The following is a 25,525-nucleotide window of genomic DNA, read 5'->3' on the forward strand; positions in this document are numbered from 1 at the left end:
GCCAGGGGATAATACATTTTGGTCACTATTACATAGCATCATCAGTGTAAACAGCTCTGTATGGAGCAGAGAGAAAGCTCCTAGCTCACGGATCATATCCCCGATGTGAAAGATACCAGAGCCCTTGTGTCACCAAATCTTCCTGTGTAACAATGCTGCTGTATTGGCTGTTTCTTTTATGTACACCTCTACCCCAATATAACGCTGTCCTCGGGAGCCAAAAAATCTTACCGCATTATAGGTGAAACCACGGTGTATTGAACTTGCTTTGATCTGCTGGCATGCACAGCCCCGCCCCTCTGGAGCGCTGCTTTACCGCGTTAGATCCAAATTTATGTTATAGCGGGTCATGTTATATGGAGGTAGAGGTGTATGTGATACGATTAGTTTGTAGAACTCACGGCCACATGATATTGAGTCCTAGGGCTTGGTTGGATTCAAGTAAGATCACAAGCAGGGCCGGCGCTACCATTTAGGCGACCTAGGCAATGGCCCAGGGCGCCAGAATTTTTTGGGGGGTGCTATTTTGCCGGAGGGGGGGGAAGGGCGGCACACGGGTCCAGTGGACTTACCGCAGTGATGCCGGCGGACGGTCCGCTGCTGGAAAGGCTCCGGTGGAGCTGCCGCAGTCATTTCAGCGGACGGTGCGCTGGTCTAAAGGCTCCGGTGGACGCGGCAGGTCCACTGGAGCCTTTAGACCAGCGAACCGCCCACCGGCATCACTGCGGCAGCTCTGACGGAGCCTTTCCAGCAGCGGACCGTCCGCCGGCATTACTGCGGTAGGTCCACCGGGGCCGTGGGGGGAGGCGAAATGGCCGTCCGCCTAAGGCGTCAGAAACCCTGGCGCCGCTCCTGATCACAAGAACCAGCCACTGTGCCATAAGAGAGGATAAAGAAAGAGGGTTATCTACCCTCATTCTTTAGACCATAAAGCCATTGCTAACTGCCCAGCTGTAGGTGGTATAATCTAGTGGATAGAGAATTTAAGTGTGTGTGGGGAGAGAGGCAGGGGTCAGGGTTGCTGATTTCTATTCCCAGCTCTGCCATTAAACTGCTGTGTGACATTGAACAAGTCACTTTCCCTCTCTGTGCCTCAATTTCCCCATCTTTACTGGGGGGATAATGATACCAGGCTTCCTTTGCAACGTGCTTTGAGGTGTCCCGATGCCAAGAGCTAAGGTTGAGGGACACTTAATGGTATTTTTACCACTTCCCTCTGAGATGTCTAGCAGTGGCCCCTGGCCCAGACAAGACCGCCTGTGGCTGGCTTTTAGCATGCTCTAATGGCGAGCGTCCCTGAGCACCGTCTGCAATGCTGTACCCTAACGGGGATGTGGGGGATCAGGGAGCTTTGTCAATCGTTTCACTGCAGAGAGGAATCGATACTCAGGGGAGTGGCAACAGCCCCTGCTCTGCTGGACTCTGCTTGCCCTCCTGGAGCTGCATGGAGCTCAGAGCTCTTCCTGCTGGCTGACAGGTTGTCAGTTCGCTGACAGTCAGAGCCATTTATTCCCCATTCAACAAGGCATCAGCAGTAGTTCAACCTGCCCAGGACACGACCGGTTTAGGCAGGTTGAGGGAAGGATTTTGAGAGCAGTGCAGGGTTCGTTCTCTGTGCTTGTTAGGGAGGGAACCTGCCTACTCACCCCTTAGTTCACAATATGAGGGGCTCCCCTGGGATTCCCACATCCTGACTCCCAGCTGGCAATGGATTTTCTCAGGGGCAGCATTAGTGACTGTTGCTTCTTAGGTCCTAGCTTGTTGCAGAAAACCAGCCCTGTGCAGCCCTGAGAACAGGCCGCTGCAGCAATGCTACGCCGGGAGCCCACATGCAGTATGGGGCAGAACCCCACTGCCCACCTGTTAGCCAGAGAGGTCACATTGCCTCCATTCTGCAATAGCTGCACTGGCTTCCTTTTCACAGCCAGCTGTTAAATTTGGCCTTTAAAGCCCCCATATGGGCCTGGCTGTCCCAGAGACCTGCCACTCTCCCCATTACCCATCACAGCAGCCAAGGTGAGTGGCAAACTGTAGAATCAGGAATTCGCTCCCATGTTCGCGCCACCAGAACCTGCGTCTCCTGCTCCTGTACAAAATGTGGTAGGAAGGATAGTGTAGTGGTTGGGAGATGTGGGGTCAGTTCCTTGCTCTGCCACCTTGTGATCTTGGGTAAGTCTCTCTGTGCCTCAGTTCTCCCATCTGTACAATGGGGAGAATAGCACTGCCCTGCTTCACAAGGGTGCTGTGACGATAAATACGGTAAAGCTTGTGAGGTGCTCTGATACCACAGCAACGGTGGCCAGGTAAGGACCTAAGATAAAACAGCCCCACTCTCTTTAGGCATTTGCCAGAGCCTGTCTGGGTTGGTTTTTTTGGAGGGTTGTCTTTGATAAAAGGCAATTTTGGAAGTGTTTAAAATTAAACTGCTGCTGGGCCAAAATGCATCTCAAAGATCCCACAAAGAAAACCACCATCCACTGGAGAAAGCAAAATATAAAACAGAGGGGAAAAACTGGCCCAATATTTTAGCCTCGGCAAAGGATTGGTCTGAATTTGATTCTTGAAAGCAGCAGATTCTCCATTTCCTGGCCATGGGTGTTGAGAGGAAGGATTGGGCTTGGGGTTAAGACACTGAAATAGGGATTGGGAAAGCCTGCAATCAATTTTTGACTCTGCCAGAAACTCCCTGTGTGATTTGGGGCAAATTAATTAATCTCCCTGTGCCTCAGTTCCCTACCTATGAAATGGGATTATTGAATTCACTAATGGGCATCAGGTGCCAGATACCCTGGTGACAGGCACCATGTAAGCCGTTCCAGGGGGTGGCTGCAGGCTCGGGTCCTAAATTATTAGAGGCACTTACCCAATTTCCTGTCTCCCCTGGATGGAAGTAGGGGATGAAGACATTGCAGACGTGGGTTGAGGCATCATTCTTTAGGGCTTGTGAAATGCGTTAAGCTCCTCGGATAAAAGACACTGCCCTGTTAAAGTACAAAGGGCTGGTGTTGTGCATCACTGCCATAAATTAAAAAAAAAGTGTTTCAACCCCCACCCCCACCGCTGTAAAAGCCTATGTTGTGAAATAGGCCATTCCTACCAGCTTGCAACAGAATCAGCCACCATGGGGAGAAGAGAGGGAGAGAATGCATGCAGGAGAGAAACACCGTGTTTTATAATTTATCACTAACATAGCGATCGAGATTCACTTTTATAAAATATTCCCTTTTGAGGCTGGGATGACACCAACAATACTTAGCACTTTACACGAGCATTTTCCCTAGGGAGGCCTGGAGTGCTTTGCAAAACCTAATTCAGCCCCCCGCCTCCATCTGTGCAGTAGGGATTTGGTTTCCCCCATTTTACAGATGGGGAAACTAAGGAACGGAAAGGCTAATTTGCAGCTTGCTCAAGGCCACACAGCAGAGCAGTGGCTGAAGTGGAAATAGAACCCAGGAGTCCTGATCGCCACGCCCCTGCTCTAACCACTACACAACAGTCCTTCCCAGAGAGGGCAACGGAACCCAGGAGTCCTGGCTCTCCAGTCCTGTTTCAAGCACAACTCAACACTCACTTGCTTGGGGATGGTGCCCAGGAGTCCTGACTCTATCCAGTAGGTCACATTTGCTCCCAGATCTCGGAAAAGAACCCAGGCATCCCAAGTTACATGCCTCTTCCTAACCCCCAACTCATATCACTTCCATGGATGTTTTATCTTCCCCTCCCTCTTCTCAGGGCTGTTTAATGAGTCTCCTCTGAGCAAACGTTACTGGGACGCTTGCGGGGGAGAATGGAGGAATTCATAGAGCCGTACGGTTCCTTGGTAAACTTTGGAAATAGCGTCCTTAGCCCTGAGCCTATCTGTTCCTTGCCAGGTCTGCCTGACTTATTAGGAGAGAAATCAAGTGATACCTCTCCCCAGCCCAGATAGCGGTGGGGCTGAAAGATTCCACTCCGGCCTGCCAGCCGAGCAGATGCAGGAGCCATCTCTCTGTTTGGTTGCAGCACGTTATCATCAGGTGCTGAGAGACAAACGATGGGTGTGTGTGTGTGTGTGTGTGTGTGTGTGTTTTATTTATTTAAACCTGATACAACTATCAGGGATGGTGCGGAGCTAAATCCCAGCCTGCTCGCACCTTGCAGCGAGCTATTTTCCAAGGCGGCCGAGGGATGCAAAGTTACATTTCTCTTCAGGCCCCCGGTCATCACTCAGGCAGAATATTGGGGAAAGACAAAAGGCTTCCGCTACCTCATCAGCTGAGTGTGTTCGTGTCAGGATTTCAAGGTGGGAGGGACAGACCTGTAATTTCCTGGGCCCCTGTCTGTGCTGAGTGGGCTGCAAAGGGCGGGACTGTCACTGACAACAATAATCAGCTAAAGAAGTTGCTCTCATCTGCCGCTCACTGTCTCTGCCTTAATAATAGTAAGAATGTTACCCAGGGCTTATGGAGCCCTTTTCATCTGTTGATCTCCACGTGCCTCGCAAAGCAGTGCCCAGGGAGTAAACTGCAAAAATTGGGCCAAGGGGGTGGGTGGGTGCGGAATTGTTTCAGACTAACTCAAAATGAACATTTTCCAGTGAACTGAAAAGTTAAAAAAAAAAAAAAGTTTCAGGTTGAATGAAATGTTTTGTTAGAACTTTTTTTCAAAACATATTTTCAAAAGTAACATTGAAGTCAGTTTCAAAATAAAAAGTGAAATGTCAAAACTTATGTTTCAAAAGTGTCAGAGATTCCCCCCCCTTCCCCCCCCCTGCCAATCACAACTATTCAGTGAAATCAACCTGAATTCATGAATTGTTTTGGTCGACCTGACGCTGCATTTTTCAACAAGAGAAAGAAAAAGTTTCAGCTGAAAAATATGGCCCATCTTTCATCCCAAGTCCCTGATCCACTGAGCCCTGCTTGCTCCCCTCCCCATGAGACTTTACATCAACTTTCCACTTGTGTTATCCTGCGTGGACAGAAGGTTGAATTTTGGCCCCTTGGAGAACAGCGTCCAGCCAAAAGTGGGCAGGGGTGGCCAGGGAACAGACTAGGTCTTCAGTGCAAAGAAAAACCCAGGGCACCGAATCCCAGAGCCCAGGCCGACTGATCCAGTCTCGCCAGCTTTGGGCTGTGGAGCTAAACTTACCAGCGTAGACATTCCTCCTTCGCCGAGCCCAGAGGTCTACACTGCTAGTTTAAGCTAGGCAGCCCACTCGAGCTGCAGGAGGCTCTGATAGGCGGCACCCTGGGTTTTTCTTTGCAGTGTAGATGTACCCACTGTGGCTCCTGCCATCTTTCCGCTGCCCGAGGCAGCGTTCAGGAGACCTAGGTTCATCCACTGCTGTGCCACAGATTGCCCGAGTGACCATGGCCAAGTCTCTGCACCTCAGTTCCCCATCTGTACAACGGGGACAACAGCCTACCTTAGCGGTGAGGCTAAATAGGATCAAAATGGAGGAGTATGAATACTTTGGTTACAAGGGCCATTTCAGTACCTAGGCAGAGGAGCAAGGAGATTCTAGGTTTGATCTTCAGAGCGGCTGAGGACAGGTGATCAACCCCTCTGGAAAAATCAGGCTTTTCAGTGACTTGTCCAGGCTCTCACAGGGAAACCATGGGAGAGTCAGGAAACAAACCTGGACCTCCAGGATCCCAGCTCAGTGTTTTATCCCCATAACTGGGCTTTTTGCTGGGGCTGCTAGTTCCTCTGCTTAGTCCAGGTGTCTTTTTCTTCTGCAGCCTGTGAACGTCGGCGCAGACATGTCCCTTTCATCTGATGCCCACCCGGAGCATGTCGCATCAAGGTGAGAACAAACGCGCTGGAATTGCAGCGAAAGAAAGAGTGCCGAGAAGAGAAATTCCCCTTGTCGGCTCTTCTGAAGGCTGCAGCCTTGTCGCGTCTGCGGGGAAGGAGAACGGGAGGGGAGACCAAGGAGCGAGATTTCTGTACAGCTGAGAGGAGCCGCTGTGCGTTTCAGCCGGTAGAATAAATTAGAATACGTCTCAGGTGCCTGGCATAAATTAGCCGGCTGGTGAGATTGATTTCCTGGGGAAACGATGCTGCTTCGCTATGGAGAGAAGCCTCCAGAGCTTGAATTTCAGAGATTATCTAGACTCTGGGCAGGTGCAACTTTAAAGCTTCCTAGATCACCTCCTCGTGCCGCTAGAAGGGAGGTGGTTGCTCCTGAAGGAGAGATTTGGGGGCTGCAACAGTTTGATTCTAACAATAATATGGGACTAGGGCTACTGAGAGAAGAAACCAGCATCTATCTTGTCTAGCCATCCATTCATCCTGCTTTCCACAGGTCTTCCTTTCCACTTCTCCAGCCATCCATCCCCATACACCTCCCCAGCTATCTATCCAGCTCTCCATCGCTCATCCCTTGCTCCACCAAAAGCCATTAAGATTGACAAAGCACCTTTTTGTTTTTCAGATGGGTCCCGGGAGCAGCAGGCAAAGTGCCTGGCTCATGCATAATAAACCAGGCGTGGAAACACACAAAGTAATAGGCTACATTTGTCGAGAAACAAAATCATTAAGCCAGCCCATTTGCAGGGTTGCCTGGAAAAAACACAGAACAAAACAACCACCAACCCAATGCCTCAGCGCCATGTAATTCACAGCAGCGCTCGGCTCGCCCATGTTGGCATCCGCTCCCGCTAAAAGCTTCTGCGAAATAGGTCAGTGGAGCCCGTGTGAGCCCTGGCACGGGACATGAGTGTGTTTTGCCAGCCACGGACCAGCTGCTCCAGGTCCAGAGATTATGTTAACACCTGGAGGGGCCAGCTGAGCTCACGGCCCCATTGTGCCGAGAGCTGCACAGACACAGAGAGTTCCTGCCCCAAGGAGCTTACACCGTAACGGAGGCTTCATTCCCCTTTGATGGAAGTGGGGCTGCAGCAGAGAGAGCACCAATGTTAGGAAAAGGGGGAACATGGAGGGTGAGATCAGACTTTAAGGTGGGGGGGGTTGTGCAGGAGAGGATCTGGGGCAGAATATCCAAACCCCACCCACAGTCTTTGACCCAGGACCCAGCCTCTCAGCCATGAGCAGGAGCTGTTTGCTGCCTGATTCCAGGCTGTGCTGAGTGCGAGGCCCCCCAGGAGAAATCCTAGCCGCTCCATTGGCAGGCTCCTGGGAGAGAGCTGCTAGCGGGGGGGCTGTTGGAGAGAAGCAGCTAGAACGTTGCTAATTAAGCAGGGACCTGGGGGAGGTGCAGGGGGGGCGGCCCACCGTGGCTGCGGGGGAAGCTACAGGCAGCGCTAACGAGGGAGTGAGGAGAATCGGGCTGGGTGAAAGGGCTCCCCCGATGCGTCGTGCAAAGCCTTCTGCTCTAGAAGCAATTCCACTGCTCGCTTCGCAAGTTCTCGCCCCCACCCCCTCCACCCTTTTATTACTAAGGGGAGGAACTGACCCAAGCAAAACCCGCTTGTAAACGGCCCCAAATGCTGCGGTGCAAGAAGAGGGTAAATCCAGCGCCCCCCTGCAATTGCGCCCTGCCCCCAGCTCTGCCAAGCTCCCCCCCATCCCCACTGAAGCCCCCCCTGCTAAATCCAGCCTTGGGCACCCGGCCCCCAGGTCTGCCAATGCCGCTCAGGTGTCTAAGGCCAGATCCCGTCTCCCTGCCCTTCAGAGGGGCAACCCCCACATCTCACGGGTGTGAATCGGAAGCCTGCTGCCTTTCACACACAGGGGATGCTGGTAGAGCCAGTCAAGCTCGAGGCCTTGGGGGCCTTCTCTTCAAGGCACTCAAAGTCCTGGGGCTAGGCTACTTAAGGGAAGGCAGTGTGGCCTAGTGGGCAGAGCATTGGCCTCAGACTCAGGAAACCTGGCTTTGCCACTGGGTGACTAAACAGCCCAGAGGCCACCCAGGGGGCCCTCGTGGCTTGGGGAGGCGCTGCAGCACCCTGCCTCAGTTTCTCCTTCTCTCAGGGCTCTTCAAAAACCATTCCCAAGCGATAGAAGATAAGAGTCTCTGCCTTGTGGGGTGGGGAGGGTCTAGTTAATTACATTTTTACAGCATTTCTATCAGTCCTCACCCTTCCCACGGTCAAGAGATGCTTCCGTCCTGGGGCTGGGCTTGGCTTTAGGCCAGCTGGCCCCTTTTGCGGCCCCCGTCCCAATTGCCCCTGGAGAGGAAGGAAAGTCTTTCAAGTGCAAACTAGAGAGCCCCCCAGCCCCCAGCCCCAGGGTCTGTGTTCCTGCTCCGAGGCAGGAAATCCCCATTGACTCATTCACTAGTTCCAGCAGCAGGTAAGCGACCGCCCCACCCTGCCAGACCAGGGATTGCTGTGTGCAGATGGGAGTCGGGTTAGGAGCAGGACCTGAGTGCCAGCTGTGCTGGGCAGACGTTCCCTCACCCACCTGCAGCTTCCCAGCCTGGCCCTCCAGGTCCCACCTGGCAGGAGAGGTGCTGGATGGCCTGGCAGGCGAGTACCTGGGCTTGATTATGCTCCCTAATATCCCTTGGCCTTAGTCACCTGATCTTCCTGTCACATGGCCTAGCTCAGTCTCCCCTGGAGAAGTAAGCAGCCTGGCACAGGTGGGGCTGTAGCCTATCGCCAGCGACCTTGAGTAAATCGCTTCTGCCCATCCCCTCAACAGTCTTTATGCTCCTAACTTCCCCCTCTCTGTGCCTCAGTTTCCCCTCTCTGTCCAATGGGGAGAACGCTACCTCGGTGCCAAATGCGAAACACCCCCTATCCATACACACACTCCTGTCCCCTCCCCCTGGGCATCGCTTGCATGCAACAAAGGCAATACACAGCCTCTTCTTTTGGTAACATTTATATTTTTATATATATAAAAAATTAAATATATATAATATATCGTGTTTAAGACTAAAAATATAGTACATAATATTTAAAAAAAAAAGGAAAATGAAAAAAATAATCCAAGGTGGGGCCAGGCAAGGGGTGCAGGGGAATCACAGATACATGTCTCTAGAAATCTAAAAGGGCCTGTGCTAAGAAAAATACTCCCCCTTTCCCCCCCCCACCCACATGCCCGTGGGGGATCCAATGAGCCTGGGCGTTTAGGAATGAGCTGGAAGGTGTGTGTGTTGGGGGCGGGAGCTGCATAACCTCGGAGATGATCCTGCACGTCAAGCCGCTCGGCTCCAGGCTTTGCACAGTTCTGTGTTATGGCAGTGAGGGTTGCTATTGCTAAAGAGGATCCTGGCACCGTCGGGGGGAAGGCCAGTCCCACCGCTTCCCCCCCGCTCTAGACGGGGGCGAGGGAGAACGGGGGTCATTGGGGGGTCCCCACAGGCACCGCTGGGGAAGAAAAAAAGCCACGTGGCCTGATAGTGGCGACGCCTGAATTAAAGCTGCAGGCCGCGAGCGCGGTTCCTGGGCTCAGACTCAGGGCCTTGCAGGATCAGACCTGTTTTAAAGGTACCTTCGGGGGGCAGGAGGTCAAGGTTAACTCCTTCAAAGTGGGTGATGCTGGGTCTGCTCCCCCACCCTTGCACTCAGCCATGGCTGTTGGGTTCTGGCAAGGGTGAAGGCTTGTGAATTAGCACCAGAGGGAGTGAATTGAACCAAGGGGTGGGTTGTTCCTGACTGCCGGGGTTTGTAGGTGGGGGGGGGATCCATCCTGTCTCTCTCCACAGCCCCAGTGCCCTGATGCAAAGGAAAGGCCACCCAGGTGGGCTCAGCTGACGAGACCCCTCTAGAGCTGTGGGACAAGGCAGACAGAGAACGCCGCCCTACCCATCACCGAGGTCCTGAATGGAGAGGAACCTGCCTGCGCCTGGCCGTATCCTGTGCTGGCTTCCGGCACTGAACTAACCTGGCGCCGTCAGGGCCGAACCGTTCCCATCGTCCAGCTGCCCAAGGGGCGCTCTGTTGGGGGATGCAAAGCAACCGAAGGCAGCTTGGCACCCAACTCCCCGTGAAATTCCGCGGGAACTGGGTTCCCAGCTCCCAGTGGCTGCTACACACCCAGAACTTGCACCGGTTTGACTGAAAATGGTTTAAAGTGACTCATGCAAACCCCTGCTTAAGCCTGTAATCCCGCACCCTCGGGTGGGCTGTCGACAGCAGGAATTGTACGCGGGAACCTCTGAATCTTGATGCCCGAGCCTCTGCTAGCCCTGAGCTCATCTGGCAGCCAAGCTGTGGCAGGCGCCTCAATCTCTAGTTGTGTGGCCAAGCTGCCACTAGGGAGAGACAGAACACCCCACTGGTTGGGTTACACCAGATTAACCGACACAAACGAGGTAAAACCCAGGAGTCCTGACTCCCAGCCCTGGCTGCTGTAACCTACTAGACTCCATCCCCTGGGAGTCCAGACTCCCAGTCCCCATATCTAACCACTAGACTCCCCTCCCCTCCCCGAGCTAGGAATAGGACCCAGGAATCCTGACTCCCAGTCCTCTGATCTAACTACTAGACCTCCCTCCCCTCCCAGAGCTGGGAATAGAACCCAGGTGTCCTGGCTCTCACCCCTGGGAGCCAGTCCCCGTGAACTGGAGTTAGCCACAAGCAGGTTTACACTGCGGAGCACAAACACTCAAGAGAGGGAAGCGAGGGTAGCCATCCAGGGGCCGTTCAAACCCCGAAGCCAGACTGAGATCAAGCGAAAAAACAAATCTCTCAGGATTTGAGCTCTAGGACTCGCTACGCCCTACGGCTTTTCCCCAGCTCCCCCTCCCAGACACAACCCTCTCCCTCGAGGAATTATTGCTTTGCCCTCATTTTCCATGGCCCTCTACACAGCCCAGCCAACCCCCATGATCTCTGCAGGGTGCCCGGCACACCTCCTAGAGTTAAGGTTGCCCAACACGTTCCATTCTAAGACTTTGTTTTCAGTTGCTTAGAACATTGCAGACGTTAACCCTTTGGGCTGAAATTTCCCGTGCCAGCTGTCTGCCTCAAAGCAGAAGTTTTGTGGGGGGCGTTGATCTATAATTATATACCGCTGAGCATTAAGAACATGTGCTTCTGGCTTTCAAGAATTTGCTTGGCAGGATATTTATATCAAATATATATTTAGATACATTCATATTAAAAAAAACCCTTCTCACATGACCGACTCATGCCAGCAAATTAGCCAGCACTGGTTTGTTACTTATGATGACCATTAGTCATTATTATTTGTATTGCAGCAGCCCCTGGCTCCAGTCATGGACCCCGGCGCCAGATTTGGCTCAGACTTTATATTAAGATCCCACTGCCAGTGCTGCCAATCTCAATCATTCACAAATCGCCTATCAGACCTCCCACAAATCATGAGCTGGGAAAAAAACTGGGTTCTTTTGATTCTCTGAATCTTTCAGGGTCATGTTTGCAGGTGCTGGGAGGAGCGTGATGTCTAGTGGTTAAAGCCTGGGTTCTTTTCTTTAAAAACAGAAGAGCTAGAAATGTATTACTAAGGGGGGGCGGGGAAGCTGAAGTTCAAAATAACGTGACTCCTGAAAGTGGCGTGGTAAGAGCTGGTCCCTGGATCAGGTTGTTATCCTGAGACCAGGTAGACCCAGGGTCAACTCTGTTCTCCCACTGACCCAGGGCGCATGACTGAGCCAGATACTGGGCAGTGTTGTGCCCAATTTTGCAACACCTAACTCATTTGGGAGCTAAAACTCAGCTTCCAAAAGGATTTAGGTACTTTGGAGCAAAAATCCCATCAGCTGCCCATGAGGGTTAGGCTCTGGAGTGCCTAAACCCCTTTGGAAATGATCTGGGTTCCTAAATCAATTAGGCGTTGCAATGCTGAGTGCAGCTACGCCAAAACACCTGTAAAAATCTGGGTCTCTGGGCTGCAGTTCCCCATCTGTACCGTGGGGCTAAGACCCTAAGAATGGCCATCCTAGGTCAGCCCAAGAGTCCATCTAGCCCAGTGTCCTGCCTTCAGACAGTGGTCAGTGCCAGGTGCCCCAGAGACCAGCCCTGCCCAGCCTCACAAGGGGGTGTGAGGAAAAGCACAGTGAAGACTGAAGTTCTTAGGTGCCAGGTTAATGGCCGCTGGATAAGTCCCATAAATAGGGCAGGAAAAGCCCATATCAGGAGACACAGCCAAATTCCAGCTGCTTTCAAACAGGGTAAATAAAGGGTCAGGCGATGTTTTAATAAATGGCAACCCCACCGGTCTAGATTGTTATAGGCTCCAGCCGGCCAAGTGGCTGCTATAACCACGGCTCACCCCTTCTGCTGACGTGCCGATAACCCACGCGGCTCACGGCTGTACGGTATCTGAATGGCTCTGTAACATAAGGGTGTGGGAGGGTGTTATCTGTACATAAAATCAAGGCCCCGATTTGTGCAAACAAAACCGACGCTGCAAGGTCACAGGAAAAGATCCAGAACTGCTGCAGCCCAGGGCGGGAACGGCCCAGCCACACCAGTAGGTACTAGGAAGAAAGAGGCAAGACAGGGCTGGTGGCTTTATACTCTACCCAGCCATGCGGGAGATCAGAGTTTGATACCTGGGCCGGGCGTGACTGTGGAGAAGTTGGGCCTGGGTTCGAGTCCTGCTCCCTATTGGAGCAATGGTGGAAAGGGCAGTGAAGGTTGGTGCCGGGGTCCTGCTCAGTGCTGCTTAAGACTTGCATTGCTCACGCTGCAGGGCGAGACCTAGTGTCGCTCATCAGTGCCCCCTCTGCCTGGCTGGGGAATGGCACTGCCAGGCTTTGAAAACAGAGCCCCCTGATCCCTTCCAGGAGTGGGGTGCAGCTTCACCGGGATACTTGGGAAGCTTGAAGGATATCCCTGACCCACACCAAACTAACAACCCTGGGAAATCCAGGGGCCCCCATCATTTCTCAATGGGCAGCCCTGGAAAGGCCCTATTGTCAGTGGAGACTGTGTCCGCCACGGGGAATGGAACTCGTGACCTTCAGCTCTAAAAACACAGCTCTTGATGCCTCAGGCTAAAAGGGCAGCTCCTCCCCTGGCCTCGGGGACAGGCTGTTGTAGTGGTTGGTGCCAGACACTAGGGGGAGACATGAGCCTCCAGCTTACCCACCCCGGGGTGCCACCAGCCCCTAAAACATTTTGCCCAGCCAGCGCTCCTGCCCCCTTCGCTTCTGTTCCACCGCGCAAGTGAACGCCAATGGGTCAAATAAAGCTGAAGTTCAAGGCACAGGAAATGGTGGAAGAGGCAGGATTCCAATTGGTCCTTTCGGAAGAAAAAACCAACCAACCAATCAACCCCCCGTATAAAATATATATATAAAAAAACCCAACATAAACCCAAAGAAATGTATTCAAAGTGCTAGGGACAGGGCGACAGAGTCAGCTTGGCCCTGGACGGACGGGGTACTGGAGGAGAGATAGGGGGCCCCTGCTTTCTTTTAAAGAGGAACGCCATGTGGGGGAGGGATCCAATTTGGGGTGCAAGCGGTAAGGGATCCAGCCACCCCGAGAGACACTGGAGTGGCCAGGTCTGGCTTGTGCTGTCGTGAATGGAAGCACTCAGGTGTGGGGCTGACTTTTCTCCCTAGGGCCAGCAGCGCCATCTAGGTCAGGGATTCGCAACGTAGGGGTCACGAGCGTTTCACCCTGCCCATATTGCTAAGTGGGGCAGGAGGGATCCCAATACGGGAAAGGGATAGGATAGGGAGTACCTGGATTGTAGGGGGCGTCCCAGTATGGATTTGTATAGGAGGTCCCGGTATTGGACATGGGACCCTGCTCTAGAATAGGGAGTCCTCGTATTGGATGGGGGTCCCAGGTATGGCCTAGATCAAAAGCTCCTGCTCCAGGTTAGTCTTCCACATTAGGGCCCGATCCTGCCAGGCGCTGAGCGATGGGTGCTGAGGCGGGATTAAAGCCCTTTGCCCACTCGGAGGCTGGCTGCAGGGTTAGCCGGCCTGCCGGCCGACAGGCACCAGCCCCCCGCCCGGGCGTGTTCACATCTAGAGCGCAGTGCCCCCTGTGGCGAGACCCATCATGCCCTGGGAGCCGGAGCCGGCACGACTCTCTGCCTCCTAGCGGCCGAGCTGTGCGGGAGCCTGTTGCAGACCCCAGGGATCCCACGGCCCCCGGGGCAATGCACAGCCTCGCCTGCCTTCAGCCACCCCCAAACGCCGCTTGGTCCTCCGCTGCCCCACAACCCTCCCCCACCTTGTTGTCACAACCTTTCACCCTGGCGGAGTTCAGCTCTTGGCCCGTCTCCCCTCAAAGATCCGATGCGTGGCAAAGAAATCGGGTATCCCTAGCGTGGCCGGGGGCAAGTTTCCAGATCCAGGCCGCGGGAGGGAATCTCCCCCCCTGCAGCTACCAGCACGCTTTCTCCGGCCTCCAGCCACACGTGAGCAGGGCAGGGGTAGGGGTGAGGCTCCCCAGCCCCTCAAAAATTGGTTTTCCTTCCAGTTGGGGAGGGCGCTGGCCCCTCGAGACATGGGCTGAAAAGAACGAACGAAGACAACACAATGGGTGGCTGGATGGAAGCTCAGATATAGGGGAAGAGAGTCCCCAGAGTCAGCCGGATGCCAGGATCCCCTGAATCCAGGCGGTTAGGGGTGCAGTCGCTGGGCAGGCTGAGAATTCTGCTGCTGGAGGGATGGGCGTGGGGGGTTCAGGAAAAGCCCCTGAATATCAGAGGACAGTCACAAAGTACCTGTGAACCCCCCTTATGTCTCCGGTGAGGATCGTCCCCCCACAGCCCCCAGGTCCTTCAGACGTGAGTCTGCATCCGCTGCTGGAACCGTTGCCCATAGTCCGAGTGCTGGGAGGTGTAGGAAAAGCGGGTGGCGCTGGCGTACTTGCCCATGGGGTCGTAGGCGTCGTAGGGGGCACGGTCCAGGCTGGGCGGGGGGGGCTGGCTGTAGCCCAGGCGGTAGGTGGCATAGCCGGCGCTGGGCGGGAAGGCGGCGTGGCCACCGTAGTTCTCGTAGGAGAGCTGGCTGGCCGTCTCGCCCGTGGCAGTGCCCGGCGGGGGCCCCGGGGCTGGCTCGGTGGTGTAGTCCGACGCGGGGCCCCGGCTATAGGTGTTCAGCTGGGCATAGCCGCTGGAGTGGGAGAGGCGGGAGGAGGGGCGCATGTCGTAGCGGGCGGGGCCCGGGGTGCGGTAGTCAGCGTAGAGCACGGTGCGGGAGGGCGGGCGGTCCTCGTGGGCACGAACGTTGTAGTAGCCATTGGTTGGGTCCTGGAAGGGGAAAGGAGAGGGGCAGGTTCAGGCAGCACCAGGGTGCTCACATGGGGCAGGGCAAAGCTCTGGGTGCCTGTGGAATATTCCAGGGGCAGAGCTGGGCAAAGAACCCAGGAGTCCTGGCTCCCAGTCCCCTGCTCTATCCACTAGACCCCACTCCCCTCCCACCCAGAGCTCAGAAAAGAATCCAGGAGTCCTGGCTCCCACTCCTAGCAGAGAGACACATGTAATCCCATCCACACACAGAGTTGCTGGCGTGCACACACCATCACACAATCCTTCGCACGCAAGCACAGTCACTGGTGCGCTCAGGCACCTTGGCACCATCACTCCCCCGCACGCCGCCTTCCCCTGCCCAAGCACACACATTCCATTGCACACTCAGCTGACAGGAGTCCCCGGGGTGGGGGAAGGGTGCCGGACCTTGAGTTCGTACTCCTCCCGCGTGTCGATGGTGTCGCACCGCATATCCTGCTTCAGGTCCACGTCATCCTTGAACGACTGTTGACGGAGATGGAAAAGGGGCCTGTCAGCTTCCCCGCCGCGGCTTTGCCTTAGCCCACCGGCCGCTTGGCTCCCCAGCCCCCAAGTCATCCCAGGCTGTGGCTCCTTCCCACACTCTGGGGGCACTGATGTAACCAGCTGAGAATGGGACCCAGGAGTCCGGGCTCCCTATTCTAATTACTAGCCCACACTCCCTTCACAGATCCGTAGAGAACCCAGGAGTCCAAGTCCTGTACTCTGGGCTGGCAGCACCAGGGATCAAACCTGGGACCTTTGAAAGTGAAAGCCTGAGTTGCTACTGCTTGAGCTAAAGGACAGAGCCAGCAATACCGTCATCAGCCCCTATGGATCACAGAGACAAAGCATCACGGAGTTACACCACCCATCCTGGCCCTTGGGGGGCACGCCCAGAAGCTACAGCCCAGGGTGGCTAGACGTGGATGGCTCCATGGGGCATGGCTGGACTGTCTGATGGGTGCCAGGCTGGTCTCCCTCTTGTGAAGGGTGCAGCTAGGAGACCCCAGAATCCAGGAGTCCTGCTTCCCTGTTCTAATCCCCAGACCACACTCCCAGTCCCAGGGAGGGAACCCAGGAGTCCTGGCTCCCAGCCGCCTTCTCCATCACTCCAACCACTAACACACACTCTCGGTCCCACAGGTGCCCTGAGCAGTAGTGAATTGTCTCGCTCTGTTGTGCTGCTGGGCTCGTTCTGGGGCCCTGGGGGGACCTCACCGAGTAGATGGCCTTCATGACGCGAGTTGCTGTGGAGACGCTGGCCGTGTCCTCCTCGCGGTCCGCATGCAGCGTCAGGGGCTCCCGGTTCACCGTCTCCACCTTGATGTCCAGCTTGCGCAGGGTCACGTCCTTGCGGCCTGTGAGAAACATGGATGGACGGATGGATGGGGGGCTCTGCCGGCTGCACTCCGGCCTCTCCTAGCTGGAGAGCCCAGCCCAGAGCCCTGGCTGTCAGAGGCCCTGGACTCACCCTTCCCCCTGGCCTGGAGAAACTGGCCTCCTTCCTAGGAAGCCCCCACAGCCACCAGTCCTCCCTGCTGGGACGGGACCTTGGCCAGGGACCCCATAGGTCCAGAGGAAGCACCCCCCTGTAGCAGTGCTTTCCCCCTTAAAGCTGCTCCTGGCCCCAACACCTGGCACTGTGGGCACCTGCCTATGCCCAGCACCCGGCACCAAGGAGCCGTGGCCATTCCTGTCGCCTGCTGGTGGCGCGGGCGTTCCAAGGGGCGCCTCCGGTGGACAAAGCTCCCCGTGGGCCTCATGCTCCGTCCTGGGCCTGGGGTGAGGGAACATCGGTCCACAGACTGGCACAGTGTGTGTGTGTGTGGGGGGGATGCATCCAGCTGTGGCCCCTGTGGACCACATGGCTGCTTGGTCCTACCCCTGCCTGTCCCTTGAATGGCTGGTAGGTGCCGGCTGGGGCAGTCTGAAGCTGTTCCCCTCCTTCCTAGCCCCCGGGCTGAGCTGAAGGGGGTTCCCGGGAATTCTTCCCCCCTCCCCTGCACTCACTTCCTTTGCGGCGCCGGTAGAGGAAGCAGACCAGGGCGACGAGGAAGAAGATGAGGAGGATGCTGGCCCCGATGGTGGCTCCGGCAATGATGCCCACAGGCAGGACTTCTGCAGGGGGTACGGAGGTGGGTTAGCTGGGGGAGCTGCACTGTCCCCTCCCTAGCCCGTCCAACCTTGCCCCTTAGCCCCCGCCTGCCCCTAGATGGAGCAGGATCCCCTCCTAGGCTGGGAGGTCCTAGCAGCACGGGGTGGCGCTGCCCAGGCTGTGATGTCTGTCCCTTCTGGGTCTTGGTTTCAAGGGAAGGGAGGGTTTCCCATGGCCCTTAGTGCAGATCACTGGGGGTGGCAAAGTGCCTGGTAATTGTGACAGGCTCACTGCACAGCCCGCCAGGTTGGTGTCATTAGCCCTGCTCCCCAGAGGGAGAAACTGAGGCACAGAGAGGGGGAGGGAGCTGCCCAAGGTCTCACACTGTCAGTGGCAGAGAAACAAGGAACCTACCCAGCCTCCTGCTCTAACCATCAGACAACACTGTCCCCTAGAGCTGGGTAGGGAACACAGGGCTCCCCATTCCCTATCTGCTGTAAACCTGCTTCATGCTCCCCTCCTAGAGCTGTGATTAGAACCTGGCTCCCACTCTAACCACTAGGCACAATTCCCTCCCAGAACTGGGGATAGAACCCAGGCGTCCTGCCCCTCCCCCATGAACTAACCACTAGACCCCTCCCTTTCCCCTCCCAGAGCTGAGGATAGAACCCAGGCGTCCTGCCCACTGTGCGCTAACTGCTAGACCCCACTCCCCTCCCAGATCTGGGAGTTAATCCCAGGCACCTGGCTCCCTCTAGCCCTGTCCCTGCTGTGCCCTGACTGCGTTGCCTCGTGCCCCCTACCTTTCTCCTCTAGCTGGATGATGGCCGTCCCCGGCCCAAAGGTGTTCCAGGCCGTGCAGTTGTAGCGGGTCTGGAAATCGGCCTCCATCACGTTGTTGATGGTCAGGGTGGAGAGGACCCCGCTACCCGTGTTGGTTCTCTCCACCGTGTAGCGCTCCAGCGTGCCAGCTTCCAGGATGTTCTCCTTCCAGGCCCAGGCCTATCGCCGGGCAGGGCATGCGAAAGAGAGAAAGGTCTGGTCAGCACCTGGGGCCGAGAGCTCCTGCTCCATCATACTTCCTCTAAGCCCCAGAGAACCCGAGCATCCGGGCCAAATCCCAGCTGGGTCACTACAGCCCACCAGCCCCCTGCGGCTCCAGTAGGATACGATCGTCTCCTTCAGTTCCTGTCCCAAACCGAATGGGTGTGTGGAAGGATCACGGTGAGATTCCTCCATTCAGCCACCATCTGCAACTTGGGGATAATGGAGGGGGCACAGGGCTGTGTCAACAGATTGATGGGTAGATAGATGGGTGTGTCCAGGGACAGTTAAATGGGTGTGTATGGGGATAGATGGACAGACAGATAGATATATGGCTGTGTATGGAGATATCTAGATAGACAGATAGATCTGTAGAGGGTCAGACAGACAGAAGACACACGGGCAGATGGGCACGTATGGGGACAGACAGAAGACAAGCGGGTACATGGGTGCGTTTGGGGACAGACAGACAGAAGACAGGTGGGTAGATAGGCGCATTTGGGGACAGACAGACAGAAGACAGGCAGGTAGATGGGCGCATTTGGGGACAGACAGACAGAAGACAGGCAGGTAGATGAGCGCATATGGGGACAGACAGACAGAAGACAGGTGGGTAGATGAGCGCATATGGGGACAGACAGACAGAAGACAGGCGGGTAGATGGGCGCGTATGGGGACAGACAGACAGAAGACAGGCGGGTAGATGGGCGCGTATGGGGACAGACAGACAGAAGACAGGCGGGTAGATGGGCGCGTTTGGGGACAGACAGACAGAAGACAGGCGGGTAGATGGGCGCATTTGGGGACAGACAGACAGAAGACAGGCGGGTAGATGGGCGCGTTTGGGGACAGACAGACAGAAGACAGGCGGGTAGATGGGCGCGTTTGGGGACAGACAGACAGAAGACAGGCGGGTAGATGGGCGCATTTGGGGACAGACAGACAGAAGACAGGCGGGTAGATGGGCGCGTTTGGGGACAGACAGACAGAAGACAGGCGGGTAGATGGGCGCGTTTGGGGACAGACAGACAGAAGACAGGCGGGTAGATGGGCGCGTTTGGGGACAGACAGACAGAAGACAGGCGGGTAGATGAGCGCATATGGGGACAGACAGACAGAAGACAGGTGGGTAGATGGGCGCGTATGAGGACAGACAGACAGAAGACAGGCGGGTAGATGGGCGTGTATGGGGACAGACAGACAGAAGACAGGCGGGTAGATGGGCGCGTTTGGGGACAGACAGACAGAAGACAGGCGGGTAGATGGGCACGTATGGGGACAGACAGACAGAAGACAGGTGGGTAGATGGGTGTGTATGGGGACAGACAGACAGAAGACAGGCGGGTAGATGGGCACGTTTGGGGACAGACAGACAGAAGACAGGCGGGTAGATGGGCACGTATGGGGACAGACAGAAGACAGGCGGGTAGATGGGCGCGTTTGGGGACAGACAGACAGAAGACAGGCAGGTAGATGGGTGCGCATGGGACAGACAGACAGAAGACAGGCGGGTAGATTGGCGCGTTCGGGGACAGACAGACAGAAGACAGGCGGGTAGATTGGCGCGTTCGGGGACAGACAGACAGAAGACAGGCGGGTAGATTGGCGTGTTTGGGGACAGACAGACAGAAGACAGGCGGGTAGATTGGCGTGTTTGGGGACAGACAGACAGAAGACATGCAGATGAGACAGGAGCGGAGACAAAGGGCTGTGAAAGAACAGAAGAGACAGGGAGCGCGAGATTGACAGAGCGATGCAGACAGAGCAAACAGCGATATGTGAGCAGTGTTAATACTGCTGAGCTCCAAGACAAATTCAGCTCAGGAAACAGCCCAATGCAGGCGGTTGCTGCAGCCCCACAGCTCGCCCCAGGGCCATGGTGTAATAAACATTTCACACACCCACGATCCCACAGGCCATTGTAACTTCCCCAGCACAAGCAGGACCAGAGCATGCCCCAGGCGCGCCGTACAGCCACGGTCACCTTAGGAGGCTGCACTGAAGCCTTCCCTGCTGCTGTGTTTATTTATCAGTTGAGCTGCTTTAATGGTGCAGTAATGAGGCTGGGTTTTTTTAAAGAGACGCTGCCAGCCAGGGCCTCTCCCTTAGCCTACGCTGCAGCCACACGACAAGTCAAGTCATGGTGTCCCCACGAGGGGGTGTGCTCGTGCGAAACCAGAACAGGACCTCGCTTCAGGCTGCTGATGGCTAGTGTTTCTGCTCCTCTGTGTAAATTGCAGTTTCTTTGTTTCCTGCATCACGTCATTCCTTCGCTCTCTCCATTCCAAAGCACCAGCTCTGACCTGACCCGAGTAGAGCCATCACATTCCCTTCCCTCCACCCAGGATCTGGCTATAGGTTGGCCAATGACCCATTCCAAAGCAAAGCCAAGGTCAACGTGAGTGCCCGTCTCACCCAACGACTGCTCTTGCAATTAACAGTTTACAACCAAGGGGGAAGGGGAAAGAGATGCAGCCAGCCTAAGACTGCAATGAAACAATAAACACAGCTGTGAAGGGGGAAAGATGGTTTGCTGGGAGCATACAGCAGGGGTGGGGTTCTGGGAACTGCACACCCTGACTCCAAATGTCCATCTCTATCTGCTTCTTACTACCCCTCCGTTCTGGCCTAATTCCACCCTCCTTTTTCTCCCAGCCTCCCCCTCCTTCTCCAACACAGCCAATGCCGCCATGTCCAAGTGCAACTAGAATGGGTCTGAAAATTTTTGACTGACCAGAAACGCAGTTTGGGCAAAATTGAAATATTTCCTGGGAACCTGTCGATTTCATCAGAGTTGATAAATCATTTCAACCTTCTCATTTCCATAACATCGAAAGGTTCCGTTTTGAATGCATCACTTTGATTCATTTTGGTTCAACTTGTATTTTATAGTGAAATATTAATGTTAATAGTATATTATATTTGTGTACAGCAGAACCTCAGTTTTAGGAACATCGACCTTATGAATGATGGCTTACAAGAACCATCTTTCTGCTACTGAATGCAACCGCAATCCATCAGCTAACGTTCGAGCAACTGTAGAGGTTTGAAAAATCTGAGAGATTTAGCAGCTACAAAGAAGAGTTGCATTTTTCTCAAATAAAGGAAAATCCAGCACACTTAACCCATCAGTTACCGCTCATTATGTACACAATCACTAAACAATAAATTAACATATGCACCGAATCACCCTCAAATTTGAGATGTTCAATTTTATGAGCTTTTCGATGTTATGAATTCCTCAATCCTCCATTAGTTCACTAAACAGGAGCTCTACTGTATTGCATTTATATTGGAGATAATAGATATTGTATTTATTATTTTAATACAATATCCAAGTTGAAAAGAATCGACATTATTAGAACCACACGGTTTTGCCTTATCAAAATGAAACATCTCAATGGTTTCAATGAGAAATTTGGGGGAATTTTCATTCTATACCAAATTTCAAAATGTCAACTTTTTGTTACAGTTCTGAACAAAAATTAATTTGGGGAATTTCAGAATTTCCCACGGAACAAAAATTCCATTTTCCAACCAGCTCCCACGTTATTGATGCCAATGCGACTCTCTGTCTCCCTCTAGTGGCTATGGGTCCCACCTGGTCCAGTATCTCAGCCCATGGTGACTTCTGCTTATGAATCCAGAGACTCTGGCTTCAGATTTACCCAGGGGGCTGTCACAGCATAAACTCCAAGGACAACATGATGAGTGCCTTAAATTTAGGCTAGTCCATACTGGAGAAATTGACTATGCTAAATTCGTAGCTCATCTCACGTCCGCATACACCAGGCAGCTTGCATCTGTGCTAAGGGCCACTCCAGCCTGACCGTGCTTAGAACCAAGGTGGACACGGATGAGCTGGAAAGGTTCCACTCGGCCCAGCCACCACTGTCCTTCCCAAATCTCCCGGTATACCTTCTTCCGGCAGCAGAGCCAGGGACTGTGGGACAGCTCCCCATTGCAGAGCAAAGGTCCGGCAGTTCCTAACCCTGGCGAGTGTGGATTGGTGGAGCTGTTGGTGCATAAACTGCTTTGCTCCAGCCAGTTCCATTCTCTGGCACAGGCACCAGGCACCAGGCACACCTCCTCAGCCCATGGGGGCCATGGTGACGAGGGCCTGGTTAGGCAGGAAGCTGCTGCTGTCCTCGTGTGTTAGTTGGAGAGTCCCCAGCCCAGGCCGGATTGCCCCGCGTCCTGCCCCCTGTGGAGAGCCCCTCCCCCCCCCCCCCAGGAGAGCACTCACAATGCGGTCGGGGGGTGGCGTGCTTCCGATGAAACACTCCACTTTCCCACGGTCGCCGCGCACTGCGTACTGAACAGCCTCGCTCGAGATGATCGGGGGGCCTGCGACGGGAGAGAAACAGCAGCTTAAACCGGGCACTGTTAGCCAGAGACTGCCTGGGGCAGAGCGGGCACCCCATGGCTGTGGAGTGTCCCACCAGGCTCATTAGTCAACGAGAGCGGGGAGCTGCAGCAGGCCGGGGTGAGCATCCCTGGGGGGAGTAGGAGATGGGATGTCATGCTGCAGGGTTCTGAGAGACAAGGTGTCCCAAGTACAGGGCACTGTGCCAGGGGTACCAGTCATGGGCATGAATATTGGGGTACTGTGCCAGAGTACCAAGTAATGGGTATGAATAATGGGCATTGTGCCCAAGGTACCAAGTTGTGGGTTTGAATACCAAGGTACTGTGCCCAGGGTACCAAGCTGTGGGTATGAATACTGGGGTACTGTGCCAGGGTACCAAGTAATGGGTATGAATACTGGGCATTGTGCCCAAGGTACCAAGTTGTGGGTTTGAATACCAAGGTACTGTGCCCAGGGTACCAAGCTGTGGGTATGAATACTGGGGTACTGTGCCAGGGTACCAAGTAATGGGTCTGAATACTGGGCATTGTGCCCAAGGTACCAAGTTGTGGGTTTGAATACCAAGGTACTGTGCCCAGGGTACCAAGCTGTGGGTATGAATACTGGGGTACTGTGCCAGGGTACCAAGTCATGTGTCTGAATACTGGGTTACTGTGCCGAGGTACCAGTCATGGGCATAAATACTGGGGCATTGTGCCCAGAGTTCCAAGTAATGGGTCTGAATACTGGGGCATCGTGCCTGGGGTACCAAGCTGTGGGTATGAATACCCGGGTACTGTGGGTGTGAACACCAGGGTACAGCCTGCTCCCCAATGCCATGGGCAGAATGCCTCACCGTTGACAAAGAGGGCGACCTCCCGCTCGCCCACGCCGATCCTGGGCACGATGGCTTTGCAGATATACTGCCCGGCGTCGGCCTGGGTCACCGATTTCAGGTAGAGCTGGTTGCTGTTGCTGAGCACCTGGGCACAAACACAGGGTGGAGCGTGAGAGGAGGGCGCGTGCGAAGACCCACCATCACTAGCACCAGCTGTGGGGAATGGGCCAGGTGATTCCCTGGGCCATGGGTTGCTGGGAGGGTAATTACCATGTTGGATTCCTTTTTGGTCCAGGTGAGGGTCAGCGGGGGGTTGCCGGCCCACACGCAGGTCAGCGTCACGTCTGAGCCGATGTCGGTGGTTGTGGGCTTGGGATCCACCACAATCCGAGGGGCGACTGCAAAAGAGGAGACGTCAGCGGCCCTGCATGCGTGGGGGTTTCCTGGTCCCGTGGGTGTGTCCAGGTGTGCTCATGGCTCGTGTGAGTATGTGTCCCCACGTGTGTTCATCCCTGTGCTTGTGGTTCATCTGTGTGTCCGTCCCTGGGTGTGTGTGCGTGTGTGCTCACAGCTTATGTCTGTGTCCGTGTGTGTGTGTGTGTATGTGCATGTGTGCTCATGGCTCATGTGTGTGTGTGTTCTTGTGTGTGTGATGGCACGTACTTATGGCTTGTGTGTGTGTGCATGCCCCATGTGTGCGCTCAAGGCTTGTGTGTGTGCATGTTCGTGTGTGTGCACATGTGTTCATGGCTTGTTTGTGCGTGTCCCCGAGTGTGTCCTGGTGTGCTCAAGGTTCGTGTGTGAGCATGTCTGTGTGCGTGCAAGTGTTCATGGCTTGTTTGTGCGTGTCCCCGCATGTGTCCTGGTGTGCTCAAGGCTCGTGTGTGAGCGTGTCCGTGTGTATGCATGTGAGTTCATGGCTTGTTTGTGTGTCCCCTAGCATGTGTCCTGGTATGCTCAAGCCTCATGTGTGAGCATGTCCATGTGTGTGCGTGTGTTCATGGCTTGTTTGTGCGTGTCCCCGTGTGTGTCCTGGTGTGCTCAAGGCTCGTGTGTGAGATGCTTCGTGTGTCCCCGTGCGCTCAAGGCTCCCACTAGCCTGCAGGCCCTGACTGCTTAGGCACAGCTTGAGAGGCTTAGGCAGCGGGATGGTCTGTGTCCTTGGTGCTAACAATCCTGTGTTCGAGTCCTGCCACTGGCCGTGTTTTCAGTGTGCTCGGGGCCAGGCTTTGCATTCAGGTGACACCCCACTAGGCTGGCTGGTAACCGGGGAGTCAATGAGCACCCCAGGCTCTGCCTGTGCCCAGTCGCCTCCCTGCAGAACCCCCCCCTTCCAGCCGCCACAGTCCCGTCTCGTCTAAGCCCAGGCCGAGCAGTGGGGCGCATTGCCCCCGCATGGCACTCACAGTGCACGTCCACCAGGGTGCTGACGTTGGTGCTTCCCACGTCATTGTGCACCTCGCACGAGACGGGCTCCGTGAAAAAGGAATAATCCACCTGCGTCTCGTACTTGCTGTCCTTGGCTTCTTCAATGATCACGCCACCTTTGGCCCACCTGCGGGGGAGGGAGTGCAGACAATGAGAGACTCCCCCACCTGGGGGTGGGGGGGACAGACATGATGATAGGCTCCTCCCCCTTGGGGGAAGGGGAGGGCAGACACAGCTAGAAGCTCCTCCCCCTGGGGGGAAGGGCAGGGCAGACACAGCAAGACACAGGCGGGAGGTGGCTCAGCGGGTTGATGATGGGCTGTGGAGCTGTGTAACCCATCAGTGAATGGTTCGAGTCCATGGGGCGGAGTCGAGGCACCAGGGGCTGAGGCCAAGTGCTGTGATGCTAGCGGGAGCCTGGATTCAGGAGCAGGTTGGCCCAGAGCCTTCCCTTTAATTGTAGCCCAGCTGGTTCCACCCGTGCCCCTCACCTGTAGCCTCTGATCTCCGGGTTGGCAGTGGCCACGCAGGTGAAGACGACCCGCTCACCTTCCTGCACCGTCTGGGGCTGGATGGAGAGGGTGACCGTGGGGGGATCTGCCAGGGAGAGACAGAGACACCCGTCACTGGCACGACGCCCAGGAAGGAAACTGACTTGGGAACAGAAAAGGCCCCC

General features: G+C 55.1%; 1 protein-coding gene and 1 long non-coding RNA gene across 4 annotated transcripts in view; one reads left to right on the forward strand and one right to left on the reverse strand.

The window, feature by feature from the left end:
• Positions 1–14,031: 14,031 nt before the first annotated feature.
• The window catches only part of KIRREL1 (kirre like nephrin family adhesion molecule 1), an 82,657-nt gene continuing 71,163 nt past the window's right edge, over positions 14,032–25,525 (reverse strand). For both annotated transcript variants that reach the window (XM_050930901.1, XM_050930902.1), the window contains 10 exons: positions 25,341–25,446; positions 24,828–24,976; positions 23,692–23,819; positions 23,440–23,566; positions 22,482–22,582; positions 17,995–18,193; positions 17,107–17,214; positions 16,315–16,454; positions 15,502–15,579; positions 14,032–15,075 (listed from right to left, as the gene is read on the reverse strand). In XM_050930901.1, the coding sequence (XP_050786858.1) occupies positions 14,605–15,075; positions 15,502–15,579; positions 16,315–16,454; positions 17,107–17,214; positions 17,995–18,193; positions 22,482–22,582; positions 23,440–23,566; positions 23,692–23,819; positions 24,828–24,976; positions 25,341–25,446 (1,607 nt within the window). In that variant the 3' untranslated portion in view covers positions 14,032–14,604. The remainder of the gene's footprint in view (positions 15,076–15,501; positions 15,580–16,314; positions 16,455–17,106; positions 17,215–17,994; positions 18,194–22,481; positions 22,583–23,439; positions 23,567–23,691; positions 23,820–24,827; positions 24,977–25,340; positions 25,447–25,525) is intronic.
• LOC127038324 (uncharacterized) lies at positions 18,534–19,316 on the forward strand. 2 transcript variants are annotated; one of them, XR_007770620.1, is made up of 3 exons: positions 18,534–18,719; positions 18,763–18,844; positions 19,060–19,316. It is a non-coding gene; the product is annotated as an uncharacterized LOC127038324 (long non-coding RNA). The 2 variants fall into 2 exon arrangements; XR_007770621.1 differs by having other exon boundaries at positions 19,103–19,316.

The sequence above is a fragment of the Gopherus flavomarginatus genome, chromosome 20, assembly GCF_025201925.1.
Source record: "Gopherus flavomarginatus isolate rGopFla2 chromosome 20, rGopFla2.mat.asm, whole genome shotgun sequence".
Classification (NCBI taxonomy): domain Eukaryota; kingdom Metazoa; phylum Chordata; order Testudines; family Testudinidae; genus Gopherus; species Gopherus flavomarginatus.